The sequence below is a fragment of the Paraphaeosphaeria sporulosa genome, assembly GCF_001642045.1.
Source record: "Paraphaeosphaeria sporulosa strain AP3s5-JAC2a unplaced genomic scaffold CC84scaffold_2, whole genome shotgun sequence".
Taxonomy (NCBI): domain Eukaryota; kingdom Fungi; phylum Ascomycota; class Dothideomycetes; order Pleosporales; family Didymosphaeriaceae; genus Paraphaeosphaeria; species Paraphaeosphaeria sporulosa.
The window spans coordinates 3,073,998-3,091,147 of NW_017253361.1; the positions used below are offsets into that span (position 1 = coordinate 3,073,998).

Here is a 17,150-nt window from a genome sequence, read left to right on the forward strand (position 1 = left end):
GCGCTGCGACCAGGCACCTCGCTGTTGCACCAAAAGACGGTTCCTGTCCATGGTCGCATCACACGGGCTCCCCTCCTGCATCGGCTCCCAGGGCGTGGGCGCTCTCCATACCGCCGCATGCTCAGCGGACCCTGTCCTGAGGCTATCCATCTGCGAACACTCCGCACAGGCCGGGCGTCCCAGGTATCAGATGACCACAGGCAATCAAACGAAAAGAGCAGCATCACCACACGATGAGGAGCATGGAGCCTGTCTACGCGCTCGTGCGGCTACCGCGGTCATCAGGGTGCACCAAGCTTCGCGCTTTGGCGAAGAGACCCTTGAATCCTTTGGCAAGGGTCCTTTTCGTCCCGATTCGACCGCGCGGCCATGCGAGCCGACCACATCCACACCCACACCCACGTCCCGCAGCCTGCGCGGGCATCAACGCCTTCGTTTTCTGACATTAGGTTTGGTCTCCTTGCGACACAATCGCGATACGTGCAAGCAACATGGCTTGCGTGGTACTAACACAGGCATGGAACAATGGCACCATGGTAAGGCCAATTTGCACATGTGTTGATATAAAAATCCTCGACCCCACTTGCCCGTTTCGAAAAAGAAGGAAGGCGCTCCTGCTGCATAGCCGAGCTCCACCAGCCGACTAAACCCGCACCAGATGCCCCTCAACACCATGCCAGCATCGCGCCTTGTACGATGCCACTAACAATTTCCAAGCTGAAAACGTTCGACGGCTGGACATTGCTACCCTTCTTAGTTGTGGCACTCTCGAACGACAGTCCTTCTGATGAACGCCATCGAGGCGGTGAATGCTATATTTTCTTCTCGGGGGCCTCGACCAGCCCATCGTCACGCTCAAGCAGTCTTTTCGAGAGCACCTCTCCAGATCTTTCCTGCCGTGCGATGCGAGATGCTTCGGCTTAACAGTATGTCTCACCGCCAATTGACCTGCAGCAAATGCCCGCGCGCGGGGTTCATTCGGTTTTCGACGCTTGTTATGTACGTGATTGTTTGTGAACCGTGCAGCATCTGGTCGAGCTGCGCACGGACTTGAATATCCCTGCTTTGGAAGATCCCTACCCTGTTGTACGTCGGCAGCCGAATACGATCTCACCACCACCACGATTCACATCCTCCTCAGATTGTATGGCCACTACATTTTCGGTGTTCCGGTACCGGCCTATGTTTTGGCTAGCCATCGTTTGCTGTCACTTTCGTCTGACATTCCTCGCGTCTGCTATGCTTTGAGCCTTCACGGAGAGAAGACAACTGGCGTAGCAGATCTCAATTCAAGCACATGTGCCGGACAAGGATACCAATGCCGCCTCTGGCAATATCGTGCAATGAGGGACAGACGGAGTCAACACTGTTCTCGTCCATGAAGGTGGTATTTCGGCAGATACGCGTCTGCAGAAGTTCAGTTCTCACTCGCACCATACTCAGGTAACCCCTGCGACATCGCCCCCACTCTGCTGACCGCTTCAGTCTCACCGTCTTCACATTCTCGACATCGTTTGCTATTCGGATCTCAGCCTCATCTGCGTCGTCGCCAATCATCCGATTTCCCGCGCGGCTAACTGAACACGGGCCATATCGCACTGACCTGTCCGTTGGTCAACGCGTCCGAACGCGCCCAACGCCAAGAGACCCCGCGATATCATGCGTTGGCATCGTTGGGCGCGTAAGAAACCCCATGCTGACATCATTGCACATGTGTAGACCCACTCCAACCCTCAGATCTCGCATGCAACGTCCCTTGGTACGGCGCAGAGTATGAATGCCCCACTTGGCGCAAAACAATGCCACCAATTTCAGCCTATTTCCTGACAACTCCCAGTACAACAAACTTGCTTTTAAACTTGAAGACGTAAATCCGGAGCCGCTCGGCGGTATGCACCGCGGGACAAGAGCCACAAGCTCGACAGTAGTGAAAGGAGCCTCCGGAGCCTCCGATACCACAGAGCCTCATCCAGGTGTCGTGATATCTGACCGCCCAGTGGCAGCGCTGGCCACACCGGGTAAAGGATGGGCGGCCCAAAGGTCACTTGGCAATGGCCTCTTTTCTCGCGCGGTGAGCATTCGGCCCTTTGGTGATCTCAGGCGATCCTCGCCTGAAAGACATGAATGAGGCACGCCATGTTTCACGTACGAGGGACCTCAGCGCTTCTACAAGAAGCCGAAGGTCTTCCGTCGATCACATTACCCAAGAACGAGTTGCGTTTGGAGTTCGGGCAGGTCCAGGTACAAAGCCCGAAGCTAATCTACCACTCGAGCGACTTCGACGCATTAGGTCTTGAAGAGTTGTGGCCATTAGGATTGATACTCGGTCGAAATAGCTCCAAAAATGAGGCTGTAGAAGCGAGACGTGACACCACACTGGCGCCTGTACTGCGTTCTGCTTCGGCTCGCAAATGCGCGTCAAGAGTCGACAATTTGTACAGCTTAGACGCCTCAGCGCAGCATCCACATGACATGAACTCTGCTATACTAGAGATCGCTCCACTGGGGCATACACTTAATCAGACTCATTATGCAACCCAAGTCATGTACCGGCTCTATGACTTGAATGATGCCAAAATGATGCCAAATCCCGCTTTCCTCCACGCTGGACTTAGCAACATCTGGACGAATTCATGTATAAGCTCTGTAAACGAGTGCAGAAGTCCGTTCTATTTCGGAAACGGTGTTGCGGACTCTATCAAACTTAAGCACTCTGCTCGTATCCCTTGGACCAATGATCTTCACGCTATGACGGGGCCAATGCGGTGCCCGAGGTTAACATACTTCTCGAATGTCTATGATACAATGGAACAAGCTCACGGAATCGAAAGTGACCAGGCAAACCAGCGCTATAACGAGGCCCCCGCCTTTGTGCTTGTTTTAGTAGTCTCTTCACCACAAGTGTGGCATGTAGCCACACTAAGGTTGCGGAGATGCTTCGTGCAGTGCCGGTGTAGATGCCGGTGGCATATTGCGTGCGGGTGATCGCCGGGCAGCGCCTTCATAATCGTGGCAATGCAAGGTTGACTAGTATATGTGCTGTACATGTGAGGAAACTCATCTCCACCGCACTAGAGCTCTACAATTTGTATTCCACGGCACTACGGAACGTTTGAGAGAGGCTTCTCACACACTCGCGCTTCATGCTCATACACTGTGTTGGCAACATCCTGCGTCTGCTCATGCGCGCATACGTAAGTGATGTGCAGTTTTTACTCTAGCAACATAGCGTTAAAGCAGTGGTTCAAGAGTACCACTGGAGGATGATCTTGCATTTGCGAATACATTGCGGAAGTGGTGCCGAGGAAATGTTTATACGCGGTGAAAGTCTATAATCACGCTTTTGTTGAAGCAGATGCAGTCGATCTGGCTCACTGAGATGCATCTTTAAGGTCCGTACGACGATTCGCTAGGTGTGGCAGCGGGTATGACCATTTGAAGCTGGATCCCGATGATACAGAGCCATCGACCAAAGCCGTACGCTGATGGGGGTGCTGCAGCGCGGGATGGAGATTGTACTTGCACTCGGTGTATGCGTACGGTAGGGAAAATATGGCTGCATATGGTACCGGATCCCGGTCACGACCATATCTGCGACGTGGTTGCGCGAGGCACAACGATACACTCCGTGCACCCAACTGGCGACGACGACGAACGTCGATGACTTCACTCAGACGCGTACCCATCATTTTATATACAAAGCAGCTTCACATTGCTTGGCCGAAGCCCGACTATGCTACAAGATCGATCGCAGTCCTCGCTATACACAATATCTTCCGCGCATCTGTAGAGATCATTTTCCCTACTCTGCGCAACAATGTTGCGTCGCACGGTACTGTCGTCCAACAGCACAACGCACATGCGAGACTTCACCACAGGCATTCTCAGCCGGGATTCGCACAATGAGTGACTCGCATCAACCCGCGGCCGCCCTCACGCTCTCCGCGCTGGACATGTACTGCAGATGCCGCTGTGATTCCGGCCTCGTCCGCACCGCACCCAGCGGTATCGGCGCCTCAGAACCCCGTACCTCCTTCGTAGTCGACGTATTGAAATCTTTCTTTGCGTATGGGCGCTGATCTCTGCGTGCAGTCCTGCGGCTGGACAGTGCATCCAGCGTATCCGCCAACGCGCGCTTGCATTCGGGCCATGTAGTTGAGATGTATATCATCGAATTCCAGAAGCCCTGGAGAGGCAGGACCAGGGCCGAGGCCAGGTTTAGGCCGAAGATGGGATGTTCCTTGTCGATAAATTGCTGGAGGCGGTTTACGGTTGAGGGCACCCAGACGATAAATAAGGCGGCGAACATGAGGAAGGCAACTTTGAAGTAGCCCCATGCTGCCGCGTTGCCTTCCGTTGCGGCGGTACGGCGGCGGTTGGGGTTGTGTTGGATGGTGAAGGACTGGGAGTGCTTTACGTCCGGGTCTGGTGCCTGGCTTGTCGAGAAGGCGGTGGCCTTGTATCCTGTGCGAGGCCCATCTTCGCGCCGGCTGGTCTTTGTATTGTCGAAAGGCATGGAAGGTGGTGAAATATCCGCTGGTTCGGACAACTCCTTGGTGCTGGAAAACGAGCCACGCGAGGGCGGATACGCAGCGAGCGAGTCTTGATCACTAGAAGTGGTCTTGTATGATGTTTCTACCTTCATCTCGGTTTCAACCTTGATATTTCGAAAGTCCATTGCGGTAAAAGGATTAGTGAGCGTGGTGCCGAGCTCTTGGTCAGGTATCTTGGAAAAGGAACGGAGCTCTGCACGCTTCTTGAAGATTTGCCGTCCGGTGGCGATGTAGATACACATCGTGGCGCCAATGATGACCCTAATTGCTGTCAAACTACTGGCCGGATAACGGCATCAGCTGTGTGCTTACCAGATAGGTGCGTAAAAGAAGGCGATTCGCATCCATTCGACGTCTTTGCCAACCCAACACCAGATGGTTGCAGGACCGATGACCTTCTTCGTATTCGGACCATGATGGTTCATGATTATATATGCGATGGCGATTACTCCGGGTCCACCATAGCTGAACAGGAGGTACCATTTCTCGAGTCGGAGGAGCTGTCTCGAATCATACCCACGGAAGAACACTAACATAACATTCAACGCCATGCTGAACACCCAGAGCGTATCTGCCATCATGAACCTGATGGGCGTAAGCATGAGTCTTGGTGTTGATATGTCAACTGACCATTGTATCAAGATGCCTTGGAACTCGCACAGAGCATAGAACGGAGCGCTTTGGCTTGGTAGGGCAGAAGTTGAAATCAGAGTGGCGATGTTGGTCAGCATGTTGCCGAAGGACGCGTAGAAGACTAGGCGGTTGATAGGCTTCCGAAAGTAGTGCCATCGAAGGAAAGTTGATATGATAAAGAGTGAACCTAGAATGCTCAGAACAGACATGGTCCGCTCAGAGACCTGAATGGCCAACATCTCCCTCGCGGAGAACACCATGGCGAAATAAGGAACGAGCCAGCGAGTAGCGGTGGGGGATAGCGCTTTGTTGAAATTGCCAGAGCCTGGAGAAGTTTGTGATGCAATGGGCGGCGGCAAGATCACGCCGGGCTCACTTCAGGTGACCGGACACATGGACCAGCACGGGAAGGCGAGAGTATGTTGACGGGTTCCTTGCGATGGAAAATATGCTGACCCTGTGCGGTAGGGCTGTCGTGAGGTTGTCTCGAGTCGGGCTGCCGCATGAACGAGCGCAGCACGCCAGGAAAGCTTCTGCTGGTCGCGCCTCTCGAGAGGGTGTCAGGGAGGTACGATAGCTCTCTGAGAGAGCTTACCTCACGTGCGTGCCGGATGCTAATGAGAGACTGACAGCTTCGAGAATCGAAAAAGGCGGCTGAGTGAAAGGTCGGCGGCAATTCCACACGCGCAACCGGAATGTGGGTTCACCTGGCACGCTTATGCCGCGAGTTCGTCCTCGAGGAGCGTTTGGCTATACCGGTTCGGGTAGCGCGTGAAGTACAGCGCAGGGAGTGCGTTTGACGTAACGTGACACAAGCAGCAAATGGAGCTGGTGAGGGAAGTGGCGCCGGCTTTGGTGCTACCTGGGCAACGACAAGAAAGGTGAACAACGTCGTCCTCTGCGTAGCAACAGGAGCCTGTCCAGTAAATTGCAAGGCTCGCAAGTTACAGAAAGTGACAGTGCGGGAGTAGCACTGACCTTGCGACACTACAGTGTATACATATACGCGAGGCACGCACCCCGTCCCATCCTCATGCATACCGGCACGCGCTTAGCATAAGCCGGCGTCTGCACTTCCTCAGCATGACTTGAATTCAAACTAGTGAAAATCGTGGATGTCTCGGCCTATAGCTGGGCAATGGCGTCGGGAGGCTTGCGTTGGAGGCAGGCTGAGGGTGCCATTATAGCTGCAGTCGGGCGAAGTATAGAACGGCTGACCAGGATCATCGAGGACAGTTTCGGATACGGCCATCTGTCATCCATGCCACGAGCGATGCCAGCCCCTGTGAGGACAAGAAATCCGACAACCAAGATGTTGCTGGCAGCTCACCGGCTTAGTGGCTCACTAGGGGGGCTGTCATTGGCGAACCAACCCGTCGCTCCCACCTATTCATATCCGCCTACCAGACACATGCAGATTCAAACTCCACATTCCACTGTTACCTCCCCATCATTAGCGTGCTACCGGCCGTGCTCGCAATGCTTCATCGAAAGACAATGCGCTCTCTCTTGTGCGACGTGTTCGCATCAATCATTGCCGTGCCACCTCAACGCTCCGCTCTGAGGTGTTTTCGCACGGGAACGACCTCGGCCAGCCTTACTGGATCGTGATACAAAACCTTCCCGCATGCATGATGGGCCGTGCTCAGTCATATCCTGGGGCGTTCATCTCGCGGGCTATGCCAGCGCCTTGGGCCTGTTATCTGCCTCGTTCACACACCACTTTCGCTTGCCCCAGCTGCCCGGTGGCTCGATCTTATCTCATGCTCGCAGCATCAACAATTCCAAACCAACTTCGAATTCATTTCTTGCGTAAGGGTCATATGGTACGCTTAGAGACATGGCGTTGGCAGCCTTCGACGCGTAGCCCAAAAATTGACTTTCGGCTAAAAGTGTCCATGAACCGATACTGCAGTCAGAACTGCTATCAATCCTTCGACATTTGAGACCTCAAGAGCATCCTGTTGTGATGCAAAATGCTTGTTGTGCAGTACCAAGAACTATTCGAGCGCGCCATTGGGTAGGAAAAAATATTACGTTTGCAGGGGCTACGCGATTTCCTGGTCGACTGTGCCGTTGGTTGTCTGCACCCCGCATAACGGCTCGGATTCGCCGTCGATTCCCTGTTCATGGACGACTTCCTGCGCTGGTACCTGAATACCCGCAACCGAAACCTTGGATACATACACGCAAGTGACGTGACCAGGGTTGAGAGAATGAAGCAACAGCAAAGCCACACGCGGTCAACATGCTGTTTTGGGGGTTGTAACGATCGCAGCACACAAGTCTGCGTCGGAGCATCCGCATCACAATTTGATCTTCAGCGCCACTCATACCGACTGACGCGATCATAAAGTGATGTTTCCTACAAGATTGAGCAACTAGACTTTCAATCGACGTTTGGATATCAAACACTGGCCATCTACTCCAACGTCGTAGTATAATTGTAGCGACAATGACTCAAGGTCATCGCCACGAGCAGGCGCAAGATCGAGCATCAATAGTGATAGGATACCGAGTGCGTGATGTTCCAACCGAATATCTTGGCTACTGTACCTGGCCTCTTCGAGGGACGCATAGCGGCCACATGGTCCTAGGATACCATTCATGTTTGCGCTACATCTGCGTACGCCACAAACAAAAACCACGAGCTGACGATCCACCTTGCCCAGAAAGAACCGCAATCAACTTGACCCAATTCAGATATTGGCCATGGATACTTCTTCCTATAACGAATCGTTTGCCGTGCGCCGCGTAGTCCAGATCTTAAGCGGCGTTGTAAGTTCGTTTCACGAAGCGGGGTTGGCCCCGTTCGCGAACTCCTACCACGTGCGCGAGACACCCTGACAGCGGGATGATCACAGTCACCTGCATGAGGCAAAACGCTCGGATCACTTCAGGTGCTGCTCGAATGGCCTCCACGAAAAGGATAATGTTCAAGTCATGCATCTTATCACACACCCATTGCGGACGGAGAGGGAAGGCAACTTCTACTGATCTGCTCAGCTATGAAACAATCACAGATTCTACCCAGGGGTACCAGAACGGTAGAACAATGCCTTACAGGCCAGTCCACCTCTCGGTGCTCAAATTACTGATCCGCTCAGCGGCAAAACAACCACAGCACCTCCTCAGGAACCCTAAAACGGCAGAAAGCTATCCCAACCCCAAACCCCTTTCAAGCCTTCGCAACCTCCGCCTCCCTCCTCTGCTTCCCACTAATCAGATACACATCCGCCCTCACATCCAATAACGGATCCTTGCTCGCCCGCACCCCAGCCACCCGCGGCACAGGATCAAAAATAATCCCCTTCTGCTCCACCAGCGACGCCTCCTCCTCCAATGCCTTCTCAATCTTGATCTCCCCGAGCTCGACAATCTCCCGCTCCTCAGGCCACAATACCGTCGCGTTGTCCGTCACATCATCCGCCGCCGCAACCTGTGCCGTCAACCTGAACAGGATAGGCCCGCCGTCCAGCCGCGGCGCCAGCTCATCAAACAGATATGTCTTGCTCTTCCCCGCAAGCTCCTCCTTACCCAGCGTCGCCACGCCCGCCACAGGCTCAACGCGGTACCTCACGCTCGTCTCCCTCCCTTGTCCATCCGTAAAAACATACGCATTCACCCCATAGTACCGCTCCGTAGCAAAGCTCACAGGACTCGGTTTCGGCTCCTCCAAGAATCGCACCGTCTCGGGGTGCTTTGCTAGAAATTGCGGTACGCTGTCCCCGCCCGCCCCCAGCGCGCGTAGCAGCTCTAGAAATTCGGCGCCTGTCCGCGTCGGGAAGGAACGTGTGCTGTGCGCGATGATGTCGGTGTGGCGGCGCTTGCCGTCCTCTCCCTCTGGGAGATGGAAACGAATGGCGAGGCCGCGCGGGTTGGCGGTGGGCTCGGTGTCCGCTATGGATGGCAGGCCAGTGGACGAGGAGAAGCGGAGGGTGAGCGGGGTGGAGGGTTGTGCGAAGTGCGGAGCAGAGGAGAGCGAGGCGGCGGTCGGCGTGGGCGTGAACGTACCCTTGAGTAGATGGCCTTTGGCGTGGGCTGGACGGAATGACTGAGACGTGTTGGGGGGCTGGGCGCTGCGCATGGCGGCGACGAGACCCTGGCTCGTTTCAACGGTTTCGGTAGAGGTGGAGAGAGGCATGGCTGGCAGTGCTAATGTGTGGTCGGCTTGCTGTGTGAAGTGTATGTAGCTGTCCTGCTGCGCTGTTTAGTCCCGCCCACCTACAACATCCCGACCCTCTATATACCCACCGCTTACACAACCCCATCCCCACCCTTCCAAATACCAAATACCGCCCTAAGAATTCTACAGAATTCCCGGCGAAGCTACCAAGCAACAACAAAGCCGGCCACAGCGCTAGTGCTAATCGCCTCCCCCTGATTCGTCAGCAGCACCATTACGCCAGCTTACTCACATCTGGCGTGCAAGCGAGGCTTTCAGTTGATTAGTAGCTTGCAGCTCGTAAGCAGCAACGTGGGTAACGTAAAGACAGAGGGGATTGGGGGCCGCGCTGGGATTCGAGTTTGCGTAGGAGCAGCAAGATTGATTGGGGCACTGCTGCCATCGATTGCCGTCAATTACCTTCTATTGCCGACTTAGGTTAATGGGCGGAATGGTTGTAGTGTATCCGGATGGGCATTTGTAGACGCTGTGGACGCGTATCAGGTGAAGTTAGGACCCGTGTACAGTACGGCACAAGCGATGTGGATGAGGAAAGTTGGCACAGCATAAGTCGCCAGTTAGCACGTCCCTGAAGCCAAAGACTTGTGAAACCGAGGGAGACGCAGCGAGTAGGCAAGCGTCTTAATTGTTTGTATTGCCCAATGTATGCTATCGTTGCCCTGTTTACCAAATCATTGCTTCCGAGTTATGAAAAGAGGACAGATAGTGCTCACTGCATGCCTATGAATAACGTGGGACGTAACACAAAAAGGGTACTCCGAGGGACAACTCCTTGACGCCGGTCCTCCTATGATGTAGGTATTCCTGTCGAGAACGTTCGCATAATTACAGAGACTGAGTGATATGATGTCTGTGGATGGAATGTCGTTGCTCGTTGAACTCGGGCAGATGCGGAGATGTCGAGTTGTTAAGAAACAATCGTGTGTCCCATGAGTGATAGTAGATAATCGAAGAGTGCCGACATAAGCAATGGCGCATCCCTAGGGCTGATGCAGCCCGAAGTAAAACTGAGCAAGCGGACCGGTCGGAGACTGCGTCCCGAAACCTGGGAGCATCGCGTTAGTCAACTCTCGAATACTCAAGAGCGACATCTCAGCGCTCAGTAGGCACCTTGCGGAACTTGGTAGCCTCCCATCTGAGCCTGTTGAGCCTGTGCCTGCGCGGCGGCCATGGCCTGAGCATGCTGCTGCTGCCGTTGCGGCAGGTCGTTGAACCAGGGGTGGTTGAGGGCGGCAGAAGCCGATATCCGCATCTCGGGCCGCAGTTGGAGCATGCTGTTGAGGAGGCTCAAGCCGACTTGGTCGATCTGGGGCAGGATCAGGCGCAGATCTTGGGTCGCGTATACAGGGAAGTTAGCCTTGTATTCGGGAAATTGCGAGATGCCGGGCCATGAGCGTTCCGAAGGCGTGCCCATAAGGCGGAAGATCTTCTGGAGCTGGTCCTCGTTGGTGGTTCCTGGGAAAAGGGGTCTGCCGGTATACATCTCGGCCATGATGCAGCCCGCGGACCAGATGTCGATACTGGTGCTGTAGGTTCGGCTGCCAAGTAGGACATCGGGCGCGCGATACCATAGTGTGACGACCTCGTTGGAGAAAGTGTTCACGGGAATGCCAAAGGCTCGGGCAAGACCAAAATCGGCCAGCTTGAGCACGCCTCGGGTGTTGATGAGCAGGTTCTGCGGCTTGAGGTCGCGGTGCAAGACCCTATTCTCGTGGCAGAAGGCGATGCCTCGGAGCAAGTGGTACATGAAGGACTTGATGGTGGGGGGGTCGAGAGCGCCCCGGTCGCCGCGCGCATCCATGTACTTCTTGAGGTCCTTGTCCATGTACTCGAAGACCAGCATCAGCTTGTTCTCGGTGTGAATGACGTCGTGCAGCAGGACGATGTTCTCGTGCTTCAATTCCTTCATAAGGGATATCTCACGGATAGCCGTCGATGGGGTGCCTTCTTCTGAGTCGAGGTGGATCTCCTTTAGCGCCACGAGCTCGCCCGTCTGGCGGTTGCGGCCCTTGAACACCTGCGCCATGTCAGCCTCGTGCCCTTCGGAGCCAGCCAAGTACGCACCGTTGCATAGGTGCCCTCGCCCAGCTTCTCCAGCTGCTGGAAGGAGCTGGGGTGCCTGCGGTTGTCCATGGTCGCGGCGAAAGGCGCTGTCTGGCCGCCGCCGAGGTTGCGGACGCTGATGGACGAGTCGGTGCGGTTGGCAACAGAGAGCGTGCCGGCGTGGGTCGGGCGGAGCTTGCTGGGCGGCGGGCGGCTGGTGTGCTGCGGGTCGAAGAGGATGGCGCTCGCAGTGGTGAGCTCGTTGGCGATGCGCAGCTGGGGTGGCGTTGCGTGGGCGTGGGCGGGCGCAAGGGCGGTGGCGTCGGGGGAGGACGTTGGTTGTGCCGTGGTGGTGGAGGGGAGGGATCGCTGCAGCGTCCCTGGGGCGTTGTAACGTCTAAATAGAAGCAGTGGGTCCAGCAGTAGCAGCGAAGATCGGTCGGTGTTGGCGCGGTGGATGAGTCTTCGAGCTTGGTTTGGCGGGGCAGAGGCGCTTGCTGGCCGCCTGCCGCCGTCCACGCGCGTACGAAAGCTGCTCACGCCAATCGCGCCTGCGAAAAGCTCCAGGTGGCCTCTATCCTCAGGTACCAGAATAGAGCTTGTGTCGTACTCTCCTCTCATTCATCTGTGTGCCGCGACATGGCCGTACGTGCAATATCGCTCCAGGACTTCCCGGCGTCCCTCTACCGCCGCCATGGGGCTGCAATGTGCTCCAGAGCATGTCACCTCTATGTATCTTGTACTTGATTTGCTGCGCAGGGAGTTTGACAACGCATACGCGTACAAGCACAACGCCCACCCGTGGAGACTTGCCGGGGCCGACTCTGGCATGGACTTGCTGCGGGTAGCTGCATGACAGGGCAACCCTGTCAGCCATCGCACCTAGTACACAGAACATTCACATTCGCGGGCGCAGAGGGGTGCGTGGTTTTCGGATCTCGTAAGCTCTGTGCTTCGTAGACCTAGCAGGGCTCAATGCAGAACTTGCAGGAACAAGTGCTGGCCAAAGTGCTGAATAATCTTGAAGTGCGACCAGCGTGCCACATAGCGGGGAATTAGCGGAGCTCTGGAACTGGAGCAGTGGATCAACGTCACCGCAGCTTCAACACCACCACCACGTCCAACGTCCCGCGACACGCACAAGCCCCGTGAGAGCGCCATGCGTGCATCCCTCTTTCGCCGCTGCACTTACCTCGACCGCGTCCCGCCTGACTGATCCTCTCACCCCGTTGTACGACCCGCTACCGTGGACTTTCTTTCCGCCTTTATTTGGGCTTCCTGCGAAGCTTCCGTTGCGCGAGACACGTCTGCATCTGCGGCGCTCGTCGCGAATAACACACGCCACACACCTCCGCACTTAGACCTACGAGCACGCAGGAGGTCTCTATCGCCATGAAATATAGCGTATACGACCGCCTGTTGGAGCGGGAACTCGCCACCGGTCGCAACAAGAGGTATTCCAGCGTACTCGGCTTGTACGGCGACAGACAATGGGCGCAGGACATGGACATCGTGAACGAGCTGGAAGGCCACAATGGATGCGTCAACGCTCTCTGGTACCGTTGCACTCCGCGAGCCATCTGCGTGTTGTACTGACCGCTTTAGTTGGTCGACATCCGGCCGTCTGCTGGCTTCAGGCTCCGACGACCACCGCATCAACATTCACTCTTACCAACCCGAGTCCTCTACATCCCAATTCAGTCTCACTACCTCCATCCTGACGGGCCACCAGAGCAACATCTTCTCTGTGAAATTCATGCCCTACTCCAACGACCGCACCATCGTCTCTGCCACCGATGACGTACGCATCTTCGATATCGAACACTCGGGACACTCGGCGTTTGGCTCTGCAGCTTCGGACCGTTTGCAAGGAGCGAGGGGACGCGTCGGTATCCACGGCGCGCCGGATGGGCTGACCTTGACTGAGGGAGATACCAATGCGAAGGCATTCAGAAGCCACAAGGACACAGTCAAGCGAATTGTGACCGAAGACACACCTTTTTACTTTCTCACTTGCTCCGAAGACGGCGATGTAAGGCAGTGGGATGTGAGACAGCCTTCGAGGGTCTACCCGCCACAGCGGGACAGCATGATGCCGAGCTGGGCTGCAGGCAGCGATGCATCAGACAGTGTCCCTCCGCCCCTGATATCGTACAGCCGGTATCATTTGGATCTGAATACCGTCTCGTGCTCGCCATCACAACCGCACTACATCGCCCTTGGTGGCGCGCATTTACACTGCTTTCTCCACGACCGCCGGATGCTCGGAAGGGATCTGCTCCGCGAACAGGGCGCAAAACTCGCGAGTGGCGGAGCGCAGCACGATGATGAAATGCTAGGCAAAGCCACCCAATGCGTCAAGAAGTTTGCTCCGAATGGGCAGCAGAAGATGAAGCGCCGTGACAATGGACATATTACCTCATGCAAGATCAGCGATGCAAACCCAAACGAGCTAGTAGTCAGCTGGTCTGGAGACTACATCTACAGTTTTGACATGATGAGAAGCCCAGACGCCTCAGAAGAGATGAGAGAACCGGGCCCATCAACTGCGCCTTCCAAACATCGGGTCAAGGACAAGAGTCGAAAACGAAAACGACCAAAATCCAGCATCTTGTCGCAAGAGGGCGCGAACCGGGCTGGATCACGCCAACGTACAGAGAGCTCGGAAGAGGGTTTGGCGCTGCGTGTCAATTATGCCAATGGGCAGAGTGAAGAAATCCGCGTAGAAGCTCCAGATAGCCCCTTGACGCCTAGTGAGGTGGCAGCAATCCAGGATACTGATCACTATCGCATCGCGAAAACCACCGTCGGGATACTTTCCAAGATGTTCAATCTTTCGGAAGTTCATGGCGCTGACGCCGGAAGTCCTGCCGCCCACAAGGCGGTATTCACATCTGTGCTTGGGTTTGCGGCTTCTGTGTTACCTGATATGGATGAAACGATCAGAACTTGGGGTTATCCGATTGATCCTTCACCAGTTGACGTTGCTGTGCAGAACAAACTTCGTGAACAACGAAGCTCTTTCCGGCGTTTCGTACAGGCTGCCGGGACACTTGCACGTATACTTGGAGGACAGCTGCGAACGGGCGGAGACGCCAATGCTGTTATCGCTCAACACTTTGCTTTCATCCAGCACGCACCCGGCGAAAGACAGATACCTCAGCACGAACAGTTTGCATACGACTTTCTCAAAGCCATCCTCCTATGGCTCGATAGCGGAGTACAGTCTGTCCTAGATGGCTTTGCAAGCCCGAGCTCGAATTCCCGCATGCCGCTTCCACCAGATCCTGATTCCGATGCAATTGACGAGATTCTCATACCGTACCTTCTTCAATTGGCGAGTGACGATCCGATCGTCAATGTGGATGTGTCGAGGTTCGAGACGGACGACACACGTGTTTTGTTCTCGTCTGAGAAGGCCGCCGTCATTGCGTTCAGCAGGGCTGTAAAGATTCCATTCATGGATCTGACCGGAGCAGTCGTACCTACGTCTGGCGATGTGTCAGTGGAAAACGATCTGCAAGGGCAAGATCGCGCAGCTGCAGTGAGAAACTGGGCATTCAAAATTGGCAGGGGCCTATTGCTGAATGCTGCAAGAGGAACACGGTTTTCTACCGTAGATCGGGCGTTTGGCGGAAGCGGATTAGCAGACCCGAGTGTTCAGGCCGAGGAGAGTGAGCACCGTGAACGCCAAGAAGATATCGATCCGCTTGAGGAAGACGACGTTGTCTTAGATGCTGAGATTGTGAGTCGTGCATGGGCTGACCAAACGACAACAGGCTCGGCGTCCGTTCGGCCTTCAAGTGCTGAAGGGGTCGGCGGTAGCGAGACAAGTGGTCAAAACCTTGAGGAGATGGTGGAGGAGGACGATGACGAAGGTGAAGTAGATGATGAGGATTCTGATGGTGATGTCGAATCAGAGAATGAAGAAGAGGATGAAGAGGATGTTGATGAAAACGGTCTTGCACGGACACGAAGTGGTCGCGTCCTTTGGCGTTCCGACTTTGACCGCAGCTACCTTCGGGAACGCGTCGAATCTCACGTACCTTGCGCACCACATACCCGCGTCTACACTGGACACTGCAACGTTCGGACAGTGAAGGATGTGAATTTCTTTGGTCAGAACGACGAGTATGTGGTCAGTGGCAGCGACTGCGGACACGTATTCATCTGGGACCGGAAAACAGCCCAGCTTGTCAATATACTGGAAGGCGACGGCGAGGTTGTCAATGTGGTTCAAGGTTAGTCTTTCTATTGGAGCAGATTTGATGAATACTAAATCAGACAGGAAACCCTTACGAACCAACAATGGCGGTTTCCGGCATCGATCACACGATTAAGATATTTTCGCCAGATGCTAACGCGCAACGGAATGCTCGCAAGGGCGTCGGCGTTCACTCCGCTGATCGTGGACTCTCCAGTCTAGGATTCGGACGGAGACGACGGCCGCGACGTCCTTCTGCTACCTCGCCTCCTGCAGTGCCTCGCGATCCCTCGCTCAGTGATGATGATGATGACGACGACGACGATGAAGTTGCCGAGAATGGGCTTAAGAGTCGCAAGGCCATGCATGAGCAGTACCAGATCACGTCTCAGAACGACATGGATAGGAAAGGTGGTGAGTCAGTTCCTGAGTCCATAGTCCCCTATAATGTTAGCTGACCCTGGCATACAGGTCGGGAAGACGCATTCATAACCAGGGCGTTGCTTGCTCAATTGGCGCAACGACTGCATGGCCATCAGCAGATCGTTCTTGGTGGCGGTGATGACGATGAGGATGGCGAACCGACCATTGTATTCAATAACGATGAAGGCTGCAACGTTCAGTGAGGCATATGTTGACTTGCCCCGGGGTGATTGGGCTTGCTGGAGAGCAAAAATAAGGGTTCTGCGCTTGCGATCTTCAGAGGGGGATTCAAGATTCTTTGCAATGTATTGCTACACTGCCACTGCTGTCGTACTATTCGGGGCAATTGAGACAAACACACGCAATCGAAGCTACAGTCACATCACTGTTTCGATGACAAGTAAGGAGACCTGAACCACCTTCACATGAATTATAGTAGTATATTGAGTATCCCTTCCCACCTTGAAGCCCAATTCCGCATTCCCAATGACATTGTACGCCAGTCACCAAACAGCCCCTTGGAATACCAATGTGTTCCGTTCAGCTCGCCTTCTTCTGCTGTGCCTTGAGGGCCTTCTTGCGGTTGCTCCTTATCATGACTGTAGAGAGGAAGCTGCCCACGACGGTGGTAGCCAGCACAATGAGGATGACTGGAATGCGAATCGCCCAGACGCGGGGGAGGAAGAAGGACTGTAGGATGTGGTCGTCGTCGACGAAGGGCTGGCTCTTGGTTAGACACAGGAATTCAGGTTGGATAATGAGGGAAGGCGGCAAGGAAGGTGCAAAAATTAGGTGAGAGAAGGGGCCTCGTACCATGAACAGCGTCCAAATGGTGTAATAGACGAAGACAGTGGTGGCTGCAATGAGCATGCTGAGGCCTACGAGACGGTCGAGCTGAAGTTTGGTCAGCGAGATTGCCTTGGATAGCCAGACACGTAGCTTACCATCTTGACTGCCTTGTGTCGCGAACGAGTGAAAGCGGCGCACTGACTTCGGTGTACAGTGAATGTTGATGAGCTGGAGGTTCGGGACGTCGGCGAAACCCCCTCCGTGGTCTTGGCGCGTCATTGCCTAAGTTTCTTGCGACAGCAACATCTCGCCATCACGA

General features: G+C 54.9%; 6 protein-coding genes across 6 annotated transcripts; 2 read left to right on the forward strand and 4 right to left on the reverse strand.

Annotated features, from left to right (window-relative positions):
- Positions 1–1,841: 1,841 nt before the first annotated feature.
- CC84DRAFT_479987 (uncharacterized protein) lies at positions 1,842–3,043 on the forward strand. The gene has a single exon (XM_018186440.1). It carries the CDS (start codon positions 2,125–2,127, stop codon positions 2,983–2,985), a length of 861 nt encoding a protein of 286 aa, XP_018040700.1. The 5' UTR covers positions 1,842–2,124; the 3' UTR covers positions 2,986–3,043.
- An 826-nt stretch (positions 3,044–3,869) lies between these two features.
- On the reverse strand, positions 3,870–5,942 carry CC84DRAFT_1161297 (uncharacterized protein). Its single transcript, XM_018177695.1, has 3 exons — positions 5,184–5,942; positions 4,866–5,138; positions 3,870–4,814 (listed from the first exon to the last, which is right to left on the reverse strand). The coding sequence occupies exons 1-3, from the start codon at positions 5,444–5,446 to the stop codon at positions 3,917–3,919; spliced, it is 1,434 nt and encodes a 477-aa protein (XP_018040701.1). The 5' UTR covers positions 5,447–5,942; the 3' UTR covers positions 3,870–3,916.
- A 2,422-nt stretch (positions 5,943–8,364) lies between these two features.
- On the reverse strand, positions 8,365–9,330 carry CC84DRAFT_1084451 (catalase domain-containing protein; the record flags this gene model as incomplete). Its single annotated transcript, XM_018174055.1, has 1 exon — positions 8,365–9,330. The coding sequence occupies one exon, from the start codon at positions 9,328–9,330 to the stop codon at positions 8,365–8,367; it is 966 nt and encodes a 321-aa protein (XP_018040702.1).
- A 1,141-nt stretch (positions 9,331–10,471) lies between these two features.
- CC84DRAFT_1184401 (Pkinase-domain-containing protein) lies at positions 10,472–12,269 on the reverse strand (the record flags this gene model as incomplete). The annotated part of the gene is made up of 3 exons (XM_018180746.1): positions 10,472–11,389; positions 11,437–11,795; positions 12,200–12,269. 3 exons carry the CDS (start codon positions 12,267–12,269, stop codon positions 10,472–10,474), a joined length of 1,347 nt encoding a protein of 448 aa, XP_018040703.1.
- A 68-nt stretch (positions 12,270–12,337) lies between these two features.
- CC84DRAFT_480036 (WD40 repeat-like protein) lies at positions 12,338–16,433 on the forward strand. The gene is made up of 4 exons (XM_018186441.1): positions 12,338–12,971; positions 13,021–15,656; positions 15,704–16,033; positions 16,091–16,433. Exons 1-4 carry the CDS (start codon positions 12,808–12,810, stop codon positions 16,243–16,245), a joined length of 3,285 nt encoding a protein of 1,094 aa, XP_018040704.1. The 5' UTR covers positions 12,338–12,807; the 3' UTR covers positions 16,246–16,433.
- A 149-nt stretch (positions 16,434–16,582) lies between these two features.
- On the reverse strand, positions 16,583–17,110 carry CC84DRAFT_1082775 (DPM2-domain-containing protein; the record flags this gene model as incomplete). The annotated part of the gene is made up of 2 exons (XM_018173996.1): positions 16,583–16,762; positions 16,856–17,110. 2 exons carry the CDS (start codon positions 17,108–17,110, stop codon positions 16,583–16,585), a joined length of 435 nt encoding a protein of 144 aa, XP_018040705.1.
- Positions 17,111–17,150: the final 40 nt, after the last annotated feature.

Bases quoted from the DNA above. Each gene is read 5' to 3' on its own strand.
- CC84DRAFT_1161297 (XM_018177695.1), bottom strand. From the start codon at position 5,446: ATGGTGTTCTCCGCGAGGGAGATGTTGGCCATTCAGGTCTCTGAGCGG. The intron at 5,139-5,183 runs GTCAGTTGACAT...TACGCCCATCAG, and splicing joins CAAGGCATCTTGATACAATG to GTTCATGATGGCAGATACGC. The intron at 4,815-4,865 runs GTAAGCACACAG...GACAGCAATTAG, and splicing joins TTCTTTTACGCACCTATCTG to GGTCATCATTGGCGCCACGA.
- CC84DRAFT_479987 (XM_018186440.1), top strand. From the start codon at position 2,125: ATGAGGCACGCCATGTTTCACGTACGAGGGACCTCAGCGCTTCTACAA.
- CC84DRAFT_480036 (XM_018186441.1), top strand. From the start codon at position 12,808: ATGAAATATAGCGTATACGACCGCCTGTTGGAGCGGGAACTCGCCACC. The intron at 12,972-13,020 runs GTACCGTTGCAC...TGACCGCTTTAG, and splicing joins GGATGCGTCAACGCTCTCTG to TTGGTCGACATCCGGCCGTC. The intron at 16,034-16,090 runs GTGAGTCAGTTC...CCTGGCATACAG, and splicing joins CGACATGGATAGGAAAGGTG to GTCGGGAAGACGCATTCATA.